The sequence below is a fragment of the Ranitomeya variabilis genome, chromosome 4 (assembly GCF_051348905.1).
Source record: "Ranitomeya variabilis isolate aRanVar5 chromosome 4, aRanVar5.hap1, whole genome shotgun sequence".
Taxonomy (NCBI): domain Eukaryota; kingdom Metazoa; phylum Chordata; class Amphibia; order Anura; family Dendrobatidae; genus Ranitomeya; species Ranitomeya variabilis.
In genome coordinates this window covers 709,731,424-709,747,085 of record NC_135235.1, presented here as the reverse complement: position 1 = coordinate 709,747,085, position 15,662 = coordinate 709,731,424, and the positions used below count along the sequence as shown (strand labels likewise).

The window sequence follows — 15,662 nt, the reverse complement described above, 5'->3', positions numbered from 1 at the left end:
TGCTAGAGTGTATGGGCTCCTTCCAGGTGTGACGTCATTTCCGGGGGCGTGTCCTATCGGGAGGGGGCGTGTTCTCCAAGGCGGCAAATGAAGGCAGCATGATAGCTTGTGGACGCCATGGAGGTCAGTGGTTTCAGGGTGAAAAATGCTACTTGCCGATCGCTATTCGCTATTGGGGGGAGGCCCTGTGGTGGTCGACCTACTTGTCTGTGTGGGGAGTGACCCGTGGTGGGATTTTGGGGGGCTCCGCTGCTGCTGGCTATTTTGGGGGTCTCTGCTGCTGCTGGCTATTGTGGGGGACCCCTGTGGTGGGATTTTGGTGGGCTCCGCTGCTGCTGGCTATTGTGGGGGACCCCTGCGGTGGGATTTTGGGGGGCTCCGCTGCTGCTCGCTATCGTGGGGGACCGCTGCGGTGTAGTTTTGGGGGGCTCCGCTGCTGCTGGCTATTGTGGGGAACCCCTGCGGTGGGATTTTGGGGGGCTCCGCTGCTGCTGGCTATTGTGGGGGACCCCTGTGGTAGGATTTTGGGGGGCTCTGCTGCTGTTGGCTATTGTGGGGGATCCCTGCAGTGGGGTTTTGGTGGGCTCCACTGCTGCTCGCGATTTTGGGGGACCCCTGCAGTAGGATTTTGGGGGTCTCTGCTGCTGCTGGCTATTGTGGGGGATCCCTGCGGTGGGATTTTGGGGGGCTCCGCTGCTGCTGGCTACTGTGGGGGACCGCTGCGGTGTAGTTTTGGGGGGCTCCGCTGCTGCTGGCTATTGTGGGGGACCCCTGTGGTGGGATTTTGGTGGGCTCCGCTGCTGCTGGCTATTGTGGGGGACCCCTGCGGTGGGATTTTGGGGGGCTCCGCTGCTGCTCGCTATTGTGGGGGACCGCTGCGGTGTAGTTTTGGGGGGCTCCGCTGCTGCTGGCTATTGTGGGGGACCCCGGTGGTGGGGTTTTGGGGGGCTCCGCTGCTGCTGGCTATTGTGGGGGACCCCTGTGGTGGGGTTTTGGGGGGCTCCGCTGCTGCTGGCTATTGTGGGGGACCCCTGCGGTGGGATTTTAGGGGGCTCCGCTGCTGCTGGCTATTGTGGGGGACCGCTGCGGTGTGGTTTTGGGGGGCTCCGCTGCTGCTGGCTATTGTGGGGGACCCCTGTGGTGGGGTTTTGGGGGGCTCTGCTGCTGCCGGCTATTGTGGGGGACCCCTGTGGTAGGATTTTGGGGGGCTCTGCTGCTGCTGGCTATTGTGGGGGATCCCTGTGATGGGGTTTGGAGGTGACGTGCTGCTTACGGGGTGGACCCCTTTTAGTGGGGGCGACCTGCTGCTGGCTATTGGGGAGACCCTGGTGGTGGGGTTTGAGGGCGACATGCTTGTGGTCGGGTTTTGGGAGGGCGTGACCTGCTGTCTATTGGGGGGGACCCTTGTGGTGGATGTGGGGGGAGACCTGCTGCAAGCTATTGGGGGACCCCTGTGGTGGGATGTGGGGGTGACCTGCTTGTGGTGGGATGTGGGGAGGCGACCTGCATGTGAGGGGTGACCTGCTGCAGGCTATTTGGGGGACCCCTGTGGTCAGATTTGAGGGCGACCTGCTTGTGGGGAGGCGACCTGCTTGTCGTTGAATGTGGGGAGGCGACCTGCTTGTCGTTGAATGTGGAGAGGCGACCTGCTTGTCGTTGAATGTGGGGAGGCGACCTGCTTGTCGTTGAATGTGGGGAGGCGACCTGCTTGTCGTTGAATGTGGGGAGGCGACCTGCTTGTCGTTGAATGTGGGGAGGCGACCTGCTTGTCGTTGAATGTGGGGAGGCGACCTGCTTGTCGTTGAATGTGGGGAGGCGACCTGCTTGTCGTTGAATGTGGGGAGGCGACCTGCTTGTCGTTGAATGTGGGGAGGCGACCTGCTTGTCGTTGAATGTGGGGAGGCGACCTGCTTGTCGTTGAATGTGGGGAGGCGACCTGCTTGTCGTTGAATGTGGGGAGGCGACCTGCTTGTCGTTGAATGTGGGGAGGCGACCTGCTTGTCGTTGAATGTGGGGGGGTCCACGTCCGATGGGGATTTGTGCTGGGTGGGGGGGGGTCCACGTGTGATGGGGGTTTGTGCGGGGTGGGGGGTCTGCATCTGGGGGTTTCTGCTGGGTGGGGGGTTCCGCTTCCGGTGGGGGTTGTACGTCCGATGGGGGTTTGTGGGGGTTGGACGTCCGATGAGAGTTTAAGCTAGGGTGGCGTTCGATTGGAGGGGGTGTCTGATGGGATTTATGGTTGGGGCAGGGGGCGTCATATTTGGATTTACGCTTGAGGGGAGGGAATGTCTGGTGGGCTTTGGATTTATCCTGTGGGGTCCGCTGGTTAATGTGAGGTGGATGTTTCTGACTGGGGGAGCGAGGTTATGCTGTGTGGCCCGCTGGTTAATGTGAGGTGGAGGTTTCTGACTGGGGGAGCGAGTTTATGCTGTGTGGCCATCTGGTTGATGTGGGGGGGGCTAATGCTTCATTGGGGTACACAAAAAAATATGAGTGTATGCTGCTTATGCTATGCAAAAAAAATTTTGAGGTATTTCCCTGTAGAGTAGGCCACACCACCAACTGGCACGAAGCTAATCCTTTTTAGCTTAATGTCAGTAGGAGGCAGACATGGGTCTGGACCACCCAGCCCAGTTCTGACTTAGGTTTTGGGGGTTTTTTTTATTAACGATTTTCCTTTTTCTTTTCTTTTTTTTTTTCAGATACGGCTTTTGAGGGCGACAGTGGAATTGTCACTCTAATCTCCCACATAGAATTGTCACTACCGTATCATCTGTGGCCTACGAGGCAAGGCCCTAACACATCAAGAGTGTTTGTGGTTCCCCAGAGGACGGTCCATGCCATGAATCCCCCTACCCTCCGGCCCCCCCAGAGCCAGATAGAGTAGGGAGGGAAGACTAATCCGTTATGTGCCAGCCGCCGAAAGGTCTGCGTCCAGGTTATTCCATGCCCATCTTCATCATCGGTCTGTGAAGAATGATGTGTGATCTTCAGGCAGTGAGGGGGTTACTTTTAAAAAAAAAAAAAAAAAAAAAATGGACAGGACAAGTATGTCCTAGTTTGCCCCTGAGCAATATGGACGTCTCCTGGGGAAACCTTCCTATTCATGCAGCCTCCATGTTTTCCAGAGGCTCCTGTGACCCTGCTCTTAAAATATCCAGGCTTCGGTCTAGGACTTCTCTGGTGGCCGGTCCACACCGCCAGTGCCCTGAACAATCATGCACGCCAACTTTCTAGTGCGTCGTACTCGGCACCTATCAGTTTAAGAGTACTTCGCTTCTGCAACAGAGTACTAAAGTCTGCCTCCCAAGAGATCTGCTGTTCAATTTTGGTTGTCTTGGAAATGTTCTGTCCAAAAAACCGACGGGACAACTCTCCGACCCGCCAGGAAAAGACGAGACCTTCCTTTAATCCCCCGTCTCACATAGCGAGATCGCTAGCGAGATCGCTGCTGAGTCACAAGTTTTGTGATGCAACAGCGACCTCAGTAGCGATCTCGCTATGTGTGACACGTACCAGCGATCAGGCCCCTGCTGTGAGATCGCTGGTCGTGTTGGAATGGCCTGGACCATTTTTTGGTCGTTGAGGTCCCGCTGACATCGCTGAATCGGTGTGTGTGACACCGATCCAGCGATGTCTTCACTGGTAACCAGGGTAAACATCGGGTTACTAAGCGCAGGGCCGCGCTTAGTAACCCGATGTTTACCCTGGTTACCAGCGTAAATGTAAAAAAACAAACAGTACATACTCACCATCTGATGTCCGTCAGGTCCCTTGCCGTCTGCTTCCTGCTCTGACTGTGAGCGCCGGCCGTACAGTGAGAGCACAGCACAGCAGTGACGTCACCGCTGCGCTCTGCTCTCACTGTACGGCGGTGCTGCAGGGGGACTTCGGCATCATTGAAGACAGTTTCAACAATGCCGAAGTCGTTCCCCTGATCGTTGGTCGCTGGAGAGAGCGGTCTGTGTGACAGCTCCCCAGCGACCACACAACGACTTACCAACGATCACGGCCAGGTCGTATCGCTGGTCGTGATCTTTGGTAAATCGCTATGTGAGACGGGGCCTTTAGGCCAACCCCCTCCTGGCATCCATGAACCCACCAGCACTGGTCTGCTAGGCCTGGATCTAGCAGACTCTCTTCGACATGATGGGGCGTTCCCACCTTGGATGTTTCTCAGGGTCGGCTGCCGTGTCCTTCACAATTCAAGGCCGGTATTATGATCTCTGGTCTGGGACACCGAAACCTCAGACATCGGAGGCAGGCCTGGGGGGAACAGAGCCACATACCAAACCGACAGTCCAACCCGCATGCACCAACAGCATACTACAGTTTTACAATACTTTAGAAATGCATAAAATGAAACAAGCAAAGGCATAAAGTTATTCAATGCAAAAAAATGCAGTTTTATAAAATTGGAAATGTTTCTATATCTAATGGTAAAATGATATTTATCCAGTATTTCTATAAGTAAAAGTCTGAGATTTCTGTGGGAAATGGTAATTTGTTCCTCTTAAACCAGTTCTGAATGTAAATAAAACATTGCTCTGATGAAGTCTCCACATTGTATTTTTGCCTTTCATTTCATGCGCAGGGCAGGACAAGCCCATGATGTATCTGTGTTAAGGTACCTTCACATTAAGCGACGCTGCAGCGATAGCGACAACGATGCCGATCGCTGCAGCATCGCTGTTTGATCGCTGGAGAGCTGTCACACAGACCGCTCTCCAGCGACCAACGATGCCGAGGTCCCCGGTTAACCAGGGTAAACATCGGGTTGCTAAGCGCAGGTCCGCGCTTAGTAACCTGATGTTTACCCTGGCTACCAGCGTAAAATGTAAAAAAAAACAAACAGTACATACTTACATTCGCGTCCCCCGGCGTCCGCTTCCAGCACTGACTGAGCGCCGGCCCTAACAGCAGAGCTGTGCTGTACTTTCACTTTCACTTTACGGCGTTCAGTCAGTGTGGGAAGCGGACGCCGGGGGATGCGAAGGTGAGTATGTACTGTTTGTTTTTTTGCATTTTACACTGGTAACCAGGGTAAACATCGGGTTACTAAGCGCGGCCCTGCGTAAAACATCGCTGGTATCGTTGCTTTTGGTGTCAAACACGACGATACACGCCGGTCTGACGACCAAATAAAGTTCTGAACTTTGTTCAACGACCAGCGATATCACAGCAGGATCCTGATCGCTGCTGCGTGTCAAATATCGCTAGCCAGGACGCTGAAAATTCACGGATCGCTAGCGATATCGTTTAGTGTGAAGGTACCTTAACACATGGAAGGTGCTATAATAACAGCCGTAGGCTGGTTTCACACCAGCGTTCGGCAGGGCTGCGGACGGCAGCCTTCTTCCTCCGTTAAGGCTACTTTCACACTAACGTCGCTTGCTGTACGTCTCAATGCGTCGTTTTGGAGAAAAAACGCATCCTGCAAAGTTGCCTTCATGATGCATTTTTTCTCCATAGACTTTCATTAGCAACACATTGGGACGGATTGCCACACGTCGCACACAGAAAAGGTGAACGGATGGACTCTAAATGCCTGGTTTCCACCGTGAAGCATGGAGGAGGAGGTGTGGGGGTGCTTTGCTGGTGACACTGTTGGGGATTTATTCAAAATTGAAGGCATACTGAACCAGCATGGCTACCACAGCATCTTGCAGCGACATGCTATACCATCCGGTTTGCTTTTAGTTGGACCATCGTTTATTTTTCAACAGGACAATGACCCCAAACACACCTCCAGGCTGTGTAAGGGCTATTTGACCAAGAAGGAGAGTGATGGGGTGCTATGCCAGATGACCTGGCCTCCACAGTCACCAGACCTGAACCCAATCGAGATGGTTTGGGGTGAGCTGGACCGCAGAGTGAAGGCAAAAAGGGCCAACAAGTGCTAAGCATCTCTGGGAACTCCTTTAAGATTGTTGGAAGACCATTCCCAGTGACTACCTCTTGAAGCTCATCAAGAGAATGCCAAGAGTGTGCAAAGCAGTCATCAAAGCAAAAGGTGGCTACTTTGAAAAACCTAGAATATAAGATATTTTCAGTTGCCTTACACTTTTATTAAGTACTAGATGGCAGCCCGATTCTAAAGAATCGGGAGTCTAGAATCCATATATACTTTATTCAAATGTAAGAATAATTTGGTTGGCGGGGCCCCACGGCCTCCGATTTGGTGGGCGGGGTCCCTCGGCCTCCGATTTGGTGGGCGGGGTCCCTCTGCCTCCGCTTTGGTGGGCGGGGCCGCTCGGCCTCCGATTTAGTGGGCGGGGCCCCTCGGCCTCCGATTTGGTGGGCAGGGACCCTCGGCCTCCGCTTTGGTGGGCGGGGCCCCTCGGCCTCCGATTTGGTGTGCGGGGACCCTCGGCCTCCGCTTTGGTGGGCGGGGCCCCTCGGCCTTCGATTTGGTGGGCGGGGCCCCTCGGCCTCCGATTTGGTGGGCGGGGACCCTCGGCCTCCGATTTGGTGGGCGGGGCCCCTCGGCCTCCGCTTTGGTGGGCGGGGACCCTCGGCCTCCGATTTGGTGGGCGGGGCCCCTCGGCCTCCGCTTTGGTGGGCGGGGCCGCTCGGCCTTCGATTTGGTGGGCGGGACTCCTCGGCCTCCGATTTGGTGGGCGGGGACCCTCGGCCTCCGCTTTGGTGGGCGGGGACCCTCGGCCTTCGATTTGGTGGGCGGGGCCCCTCGGCCTCCGATTTGGTGGGCGGGGACCCTCGGCCTCCGATTTGGTGGGCGGGGACCCTCGGCCTCCGATTTGGTGGGCGGGGACCCTCGGCCTCCGATTTGGTGGGCGGGGCCCCTCGGCCTCCGATTTGGTGGGCGGGGCCCCTCGGCCTCCGATTTGGTTGGCGGGGCCCCTCGGCCTCCGATTTGGTGGGCGGGGCCCCTCGGCCTCCGATTTGGTTGGCGGGGCCCCTCGGCCTCCGATGGGGTGGGCGGGGCCCCTCGGCCTCCGCTTTGGTGGGCGGGGCTCCTCGGCCTCCGATTTGGTGGGCGAAGCCCCTCGGCCTCCGATTTGGTGGGCGGGGACCCTCGGCCTCCGATTTGGTGGGCGGGGACCCTCGGCCTCCGCTTTGGTGGGCGGGGCCGCTCGGCTTTCGATTTGGTGGGCGGGGCTCCTCGGCCTCCGATTTGGTTGGCGGGGCCCCTCGGCCTCCGATTTGGTTGGCGGGGCCCCTCGGCCTCCGATTTGGTGTGTGCTCTGCCTGGGGCCACTGTGCTCTGCCTGGGGCCCCATATGCTGCCTGGGGCCCCTGTGCTCTGCCTGGGGCCCCATATGCTGCCTGGGGCCCCTGTGCTCTGCCTGGGGCCCCATGTTCTGCCTGGGGCCCCATGTTCTGCCTGGGGCCCCTGTGCTCTGCCTGGGGCCACTGTGCTCTGCCTGGGTGTAGGACACTGGTGACGTCACTTATCTCCGGACATTAGCTCCGGACAAAGCCACGGAAGTTGGCACAAATTGCAGGAAGTAGTATTCTAGGCAATTATATATTAGATATAATTCCACATAGTTTTGATGCCTTCAGTGTGAATGTACAGTTTTCATAGTCATAAAAATACAGAAAAATCTTTAAATGAGGTGTGTCTAAACATTTGGTCTGTACTGTCTGTGTATGTATGTATGTGTGTGTGTGTGTGTGTGTGTGTGTGTGTGTGTGTGTGTGTGTGTGTATATATATATATATATATGTATGTATATATATATATATATATATATATATATATATATATATATATATATATATATATATATATATATATATACACACTCACTGGCCACTTTATTAGGTACACCTGTCCAACTTCTTGTTAACCCTTAATTTCTAATTAGCCAATCACATGGCGGCAACTCAGTGCATTTAGGCATGTAGACATGGTCAAGACAATCTCCTGCAGTTCAAACCGAGCATCAGTATGGGGAAGAAAGGTGATTTGAGTGCCTTTGAACGTGGCATGGTTGTTGGTGCCAGAAGGGCTGGTCTGAGTATTTCAGAAACTGCTGATCTACTGGGATTTTCACGCACAACCATCTCTAGGGTTTACAGAGAATGGTCCGAAAAAGAAAAAAAATCCAGTGAGCGGCAGTTCTGTGGGCGGAAATGCCTTGTTGATGCCAGAGGTCAGAGGAGAATGGGCAGACTGGTTCGAGCTGATAGAAAGGCAACAGTGACTCAAATCGCCACCCGTTACAACCAAGGTAGGCCTAAGAGCATCTCTGAACGCACAGTGCGTCGAACTTTGAGGCAGATGGGCTACAGCAGCAGAAGACCACACCGGGTACCACTCCTTTCAGCTAAGAACAGGAAACTGAGGCTACAATTTGTACAAGCTCATCGAAATTGGACAGTAGAAGATTGGAAAAACGTTGCTTGGTCTGATGAGTCTCGATTTCTGCTGCGACATTCGGATGGTAGGGTCAGAATTTGGCGTAAACAACATGAAATCTTTGGGATGTGGTGGAACGGGAGATTCGCATCAGGGATGTGCAGCCGACAAATCTGCGGCAACTGTGTGATGCCATCATGTCAATATGGACCAAATTCTCTGAGGAATGCTTCCAGCACCTTGTTGAATCTATGCCACGAAGAATTGAGGCAGTTCTGAAGGCAAAAGGGGGTCCAACCCGTTACTAGCATGGTGTACCTAATAAAGTGGCCGGTGAGTGTATACCTGACAGGAGCCCATACATTCTGATATCATCAGTAATATATACCTGACAGGAGCCCATACATTCTGATATCATAACTAATATATACCTGACAGGGGCCCATACATTCTGATATCATCACTAATGTATACCTGACAGGAGCCCACACATTCTGATATTATCAGTAATATATACCTCACAGAGGCCCATACATTCTGATATTATCACTAATATACACCTGACAGGAGCCTACACATTCTGATACCGTCAATGATATATATACCTGATAGGAGCCCATACATTCTGATATCATCGCTTATATATACCTGACAGGAGCCCGTACAGTCTACAGTAATATATACCTGACAGGAGCCCGTACAGTCTATATCTACAATAATATATGCCTGAAAGGAGTCTGTACAGTCTATATCTACAATAATATATACCAGGAAGGAGCCCATACACTCTAGCATCTTCAGTAATGAGCCGGCTAGAGTGTATGGGCTGCAGTCAGGCACCTGGAAGGAGCCCATACAGTCTATATCTACAATAATATATACCTGACAGGAGCCCGTACCGTCTGTATCTACAATAATATATACCTGACAGGAGCCTGTACAGTCTGTATCTACAATAATATATATCTGACAGGAGCCCATACAGTCTATATCTACAATAATATATACCTGACAGGAGCCCGTACAGTCTGTATCTACAATAATATATACCTGACAGGAGCCCGTACAGTCTATATCTACAATAATATATACCTGACAGAAGCCCGTACAGTCTGTATCTACAATAATATATACCTGACAGGAGCCCGTACAGTCTATATCTACAATAATATATATCTGACAGGAGTAGGTACAGTCTATATCTACAATAATATATATCTGACAGAAGCCCGTATAGTCTGTATCTACAATAATATATACCTGACAGGAGCCCGTACAGTCTATATCTACAATAATATATACCTGACAGGAGCCCGTACAGTCTGTATCTACAATAATATATACCTGACAGGAGCCCGTACAGTCTATATCTACAATAATATATACCTGACAGGAGCCCGTACAGTCTGTATCTACAATAATATATACCTGACAGGAGCCCGTACAGTCTATATCTACAATAATATATACCTGACAGGAGCCCGTACAGTCTATATCTACAATAATATATACCTGACAGGGGCCCATACATTCTGATATCATCACTAATGTATACCTGACAGGAGCCCACACATTCTGATATTATCAGTAATATATACCTCACAGAGGCCCATACATTCTGATATTATCACTAATATACACCTGACAGGAGCCTACACATTCTGATACCGTCAATGATATATATACCTGATAGGAGCCCATACATTCTGATATCATCGCTTATATATACCTGACAGGAGCCCGTACAGTCTACAGTAATATATACCTGACAGGAGCCCGTACAGTCTATATCTACAATAATATATGCCTGAAAGGAGTCTGTACAGTCTATATCTACAATAATATATACCAGGAAGGAGCCCATACACTCTAGCATCTTCAGTAATGAGCCGGCTAGAGTGTATGGGCTGCAGTCAGGCACCTGGAAGGAGCCCATACAGTCTATATCTACAATAATATATACCTGACAGGAGCCCGTACCGTCTATATCTACAGTAATATATACCTGACAGGAGCCCGTACAGTCTGTATCTACAATAATATATACCTGACAGGAGCCTGTACAGTCTGTATCTACAATAATATATATCTGACAGGAGCCCATACAGTCTATATCTACAATAATATATACCTGACAGGAGCCCGTACAGTCTGTATCTACAATAATATATACCTGACAGGAGCCCGTACAGTCTATATCTACAATAATATATACCTGACAGAAGCCCGTACAGTCTGTATCTACAATAATATATACCTGACAGGAGCCCGTACAGTCTATATCTACAATAATATATATCTGACAGGAGTAGGTACAGTCTATATCTACAATAATATATATCTGACAGAAGCCCGTACAGTCTGTATCTACAATAATATATACCTGACAGGAGCCCGTACAGTCTATATCTACAATAATATATACCTGACAGGAGCCCGTACAGTCTGTATCTACAATAATATATACCTGACAGGAGCCCGTACAGTCTATATCTACAATAATATATACCTGACAGGAGCCCGTACAGTCTGTATCTACAATAATATATACCTGACAGGAGCCCGTACAGTCTATATCTACAATAATATATACCTGACAGGAGCCCGTACAGTCTATATCTACAATAATATATACCTGACAGGAGACCGTACAGTGTATATCTACAATAATATATACCTGACAGGAGTCCGTACAGTCTGTATCTACAATAATATATACCTGGCAGGAGCCCGTACCGTCTATATCTACAATAATATATACCTGACAGGAGCCCGTACCGTCTATATCTACAATAATATATACCTGACAGGAGCCCGTACCGTCTATATCTACAATAATATATACCTGACAGGAGCCCGTACAGTCTATATCTACAATAATATATACCTGACAGGAGCCTGTACAGTCTGTATCTACAATAATATATACCTGACAGGAGCCCGTACAGTCTATATCTACAATGATATATACCTGACAGGAGCCTGTACAGTCTGTATCTACAATAATATATACCTGACAGGAGCCCGTACAGTCTATATCTACAATAATATATACCTGACAGGAGCCCGTACAGTCTGTATCTACAATAATATATACCTGACAGGAGCCCATACAGTCTGTATCTACAATAATATATACCTGACAGGAGCCCGTACAGTCTGTATCTACAATAATATACACCTGACAGGAGTCCGTACAGTCTATATCTACAATAATATATACCTGACAGGAGCCTGTACAGTCTGTATCTACAATAATATACACCTGACAGGAGTCCGTACAGTCTATATCTACAATAATATATATCTGACAGGATTTTTCCATCAACCGTAGCGGTGATAAGCAGCCGTGATGGTGACATCCCTGGGGGTGCCTCACCACCTGGGATGCCCTGTAACAGTAAGCGGCCGACGCGGCCGACGCGGCAACAGTTAACAGGAAGCGCCCGCCACGGCGCACAGGTGAGGCGGCTCGTCGCTGACGTAAATCAGTTTACCTCAGCTCCCAGTGACGTGCAGATTTACCCGCTCTAAAAGCATATATTTTCGGACGTTCACGCTGAATTCGAGTGCGGGAAACACTTCCACATGGAGCGGTAAGTAGAAGCCATTCTTTGACCACATTTATGTGTAGTTAGCGACTACTAAAAGTTTGCATTTAGAGCCCGGTACAGGTTTTTTTTTCCATCAACCGTAGCGGTGATAAGCAGCCGTGAGGGTGACATCCCTGGGGATGCCTCACCACCTGGGATGCCCTGTAACAGTAAGCGGCCGACGCGGCCAGGCTTCTGGAAGCGTCCTCGGTACGCCTCCAGCGGTTTCCCCCGCATGGAAGTCTGACACTCGCCTGAAATTTTTAAAGTATGAAAATGTGGATTTTCATCCAAAATTCAACTTTGAGTGACATTTATATTTCTGTTTCCCCCATAGCCACAAACGGACATCACTTACCTGCCCCAAGTGCCACAAAGTAACCAAATATATGTCCACGCATTTGAAAAGAGTGTGCCTGAGAACCGAGAGTGATTCTGAGGTACGAAATGCCTTAGCTACCGCCAAGGATACCCTTCAATGTATTGCGGAAAAGGGAACCAGTATCCAATTCAGCGACATCAAGCCTCTCAAATCCCTGTGGGAGACTGTCTCCTTTTTGGAAGGTCGCGGCTTCTTAGTAGTAAATAAGCCGAGTTTTGAGTCGCACGACACGCCATTAACCTGTGAGGGGCCCGCTCAGGAAGAAACAGGCCGTTCGGAGCCCTGCTCCATGCCCCTGGTGGAGCCAGATTCTCCTATGGCGGACACGCCTGCCAATTTACAGCCGGCAGGCGGGTTGGAGGGAGACCCATGCCCGGAGCCTGAACACACAGGGAGATTATCTGTCCACGTAGCCGATGAGGAGATCGTGGATGGCAGTGATCGAAGGATTCAGGCCAGGCAGTGGAAAAACAAAAAACGCCTCGCTACACAGACCGCCGGCTTGTACAAGCGCCATTCGATGGATCACCCCATCCTGAAGGGTTTCCACTCGTATCTATCGGTTACACTTGGGGTCCCCAACTGCCAACAGGAGGTATCGAACTTGGCTAGGTTCCTGTTCTTTATCAACCCAAAAGCTCTTACGCTGGAGTACGTTACAATGCCTAGCCGAGTAAACGAATATTTTGAAAAGCTGAGAAGCCTTCGACTATCGAGCCAGTCATCCCTCAGGATACTGAAGCATATTCGGAGGTTCACCACCTATCAGATGAGAGGCACAACGCTGAGCACCCAGGAACCTCAACTGTACCGAGCCTGCGAGGTTTTCATGGAGTTTACAATGGACCTACAAAAGTCACTGTACAGGGGAGTCTGCAGGGAGTCGGTCGGCAAAAGGTACCCGGTTCAAACGATCCACATATCGGCATGAATATCACACAATAACCGTGAATTACATCACACAATAACCGTGATTTTCTTCTTCCCACCCAGGTACGAAACACTGATGGAGCCCTCAAAGACACCGAAGGACTGCCAGAGAATACTGGAGAAGGCAAAGCCTAGATTTCAGGCGTGCCTAGCGGCTGTGCAAGATGGGGGATCCGACCTAGAACGCAGTGAAATCCTACTGTACCTCCAGGCCCTTCTAATTCTCAGAAATCTCCAAAGACCGGGCGTTGTTCGCAACATGACGGTAAGCCGTCAGACTCGGTGGGTCAGCGGCATCGGCTGAACCAGTACAATTATTTCCCCATTTTCCTTTCTTAGGTTTCAGAGTGGGATAGGAGGACCCATCACCTGTACTCCGGCAATCGCATGACTATTGTCGGTGTGAAGACACACAAGTGTGACTCGACTCAAGTAGCATCGTTCGTGCTTTCAGAGGAAGAGGAATCGGTAAGTTTTCACCGAGCCAGGGAACCCAGGCAACCCCACTCCACATGGGGAACAAACCCTTCTCTTGTCCCCATGTTAAATCTGTTGGAGGGGTGCTCTCTGGCTTTAGATTAACATGTATTTTTTTTCTCTTTTTTTCAGTGGTTCGAAGTGTACGCAAAATATGTAAGACCTGCCCTTACCACTGACCGACGGACCATCTCAAACTTTTTTGTGACAACTAACGGGAAGGTCGTTGTTAATCCATCCAATGCCCTCAAACAGTACCACGACCGGTAAGACAGTATCCACGTCAAGTGACCTACAGCCATGTGTAGTAACAGGTACTGACAATATTATACTCTCCTCCACAGTTACAAACTACCAAACATCACCAGCCAGATCGTACGACGTGTATGTGAAACATGGACTCTGTCACGATACTCCGATTCCGAAAAGCACCTGTTCGCCCGATACTTGGCACATACGAACGACATGGCTGAGAGAGTGTACCGAGAGAAGACCCTGACTGATATGTGTCATGCCCACGAGTTGGTAGTGAATTCGGGCAAGGATTAAGCCCTCCACCGACTTCCACAGGGGCGACTATTAAGCCCTCCACCGACTTCCGCAGGCTCCTGGAAGCGTCCCCGGTACACCTCCGGCGGCTTCCCCCGCCTGGAAGTCTGACACACGCCTGAAAATTTCAAAGTATGAAAATACGCATTTTCATCCAAAAATTCAACTTTCCGCCTGTGCACCGCAAACTTCACCCTCATTTAGGTCACTGCCCTGGGGTGCTTTACAACATATTGACGCCCCCCTGGGGTGGAAGTAGGGGAAATGTGACATTTTCACAAAATCGGAAATTTCTCAAAATTTTTCTAAGTCCCAAGGACTCTTCCAGAAAATCTTCCCCAGGCTCCTGGAAGCGTCCCCGGTACACCTCCGGCGGCTTCCCCCGCCTGGAAGTCTGACACACGCCTGAAAATTTCAAAGTATGAAAATACGCATTTTCATCCAAAAATTCAACTTTCCGCCTGTGCACCGCAAACTTCACCCTCATTTAGGTCACTGCCCTGGGGTGCTTTACAACATATTGACGCCCCCCTGGGGTGGAAGTAGGGGAAATGTGAAATTTTTCACAAAATCGGAAATTTCTCAAAATTTTTCTAAGTCCCAAGGACTCTTCCAGAAAATCTTCCCCAGGCTCCTGGAAGCGTCCCAGGTACACCTCCGGCAGCTGCCCCCGCCTGGAAGTCTGACACACGCCTGAAAATTTCAAAGTATGAAAATACGCATTTTCATCCAAAAATTCAACTTTCCGCCTGTGCACCGCAAACTTCACCCTCATTTAGGTCACTGCCCTGGGGTGCTTTACAACATATTGACGCCCCCCTGGGGTGGAAGTAGGGGAAATGTGTAATTTTTCACAAAATCGAGATTTTCTCAAAAAATTTCTAAGTCCCAAGGACTCTTCCAGAAAATCTTCCCCAGGCTCCTGGAAGCGTCCCCGGTACACCTCTGGCGGCTGCCCCCGCCTGGAAGTCTGACACACGCCTGAAATTTTCAAAGTATGAAAATACGCATTTTCATCCAAAAATTCAACTTTCCGCCCGTGCCCCGCAAACTTCACCCCCACTTAGGTCACTTTGCTGGGGTGCCTCACAACATATTGACGCCCCTTTAGGGTGGAAGAAGGGGAAATTTTCATTTTTCACAAAATCGGAAATTTCTCAAATTTTTTCTAAGTCCCGACAGCGGTCTGACGTTTTTCAAAGTTTTGAGCACTCTGTTTGTTCTCAAAGTTACAAAATCGCTTTTTTTTCAGTTTTCCACCCATCAGACCCAAACTTCACCCCCACTTAGGTCACTGTCTTGGGGCGCCTTACTACATATTGACGCCCCTTTAGGGTGGAAGTAGGGGAAATGGGTGATTTTTACACAAAATCGGAAATTTCTCAAAATTTTTCTAAGTCCCAAG

General features: G+C 50.4%; 1 protein-coding gene and 1 long non-coding RNA gene across 3 annotated transcripts; both read left to right on the top strand.

Annotated features, from left to right (window-relative positions):
• LOC143766545 (uncharacterized) lies at window positions 1-4,551 on the top strand. The gene is made up of 2 exons (XR_013213587.1): window positions 1-123; window positions 2,703-4,551. It is a non-coding gene; the product is annotated as an uncharacterized LOC143766545 (long non-coding RNA).
• A 7,144-nt stretch (window positions 4,552-11,695) lies between these two features.
• On the top strand, window positions 11,696-14,426 carry LOC143766536 (uncharacterized). Of its 2 annotated transcripts, XR_013213579.1 has the most exons (4): window positions 11,696-13,198; window positions 13,295-13,496; window positions 13,571-13,974; window positions 14,053-14,426. XR_013213579.1 is itself a non-coding variant. In XM_077254299.1 (3 exons), exons 1-3 carry the CDS (start codon window positions 12,309-12,311, stop codon window positions 13,811-13,813), a joined length of 1,335 nt encoding a protein of 444 aa, XP_077110414.1. In that variant the 5' UTR covers window positions 11,696-12,308; the 3' UTR covers window positions 13,814-14,424. The 2 variants fall into 2 exon arrangements, 1 of the variants encoding a protein (XP_077110414.1); XM_077254299.1 differs by having other exon boundaries at window positions 13,571-14,424.
• The last annotated feature ends 1,236 nt before the right edge of the window (window positions 14,427-15,662 follow it).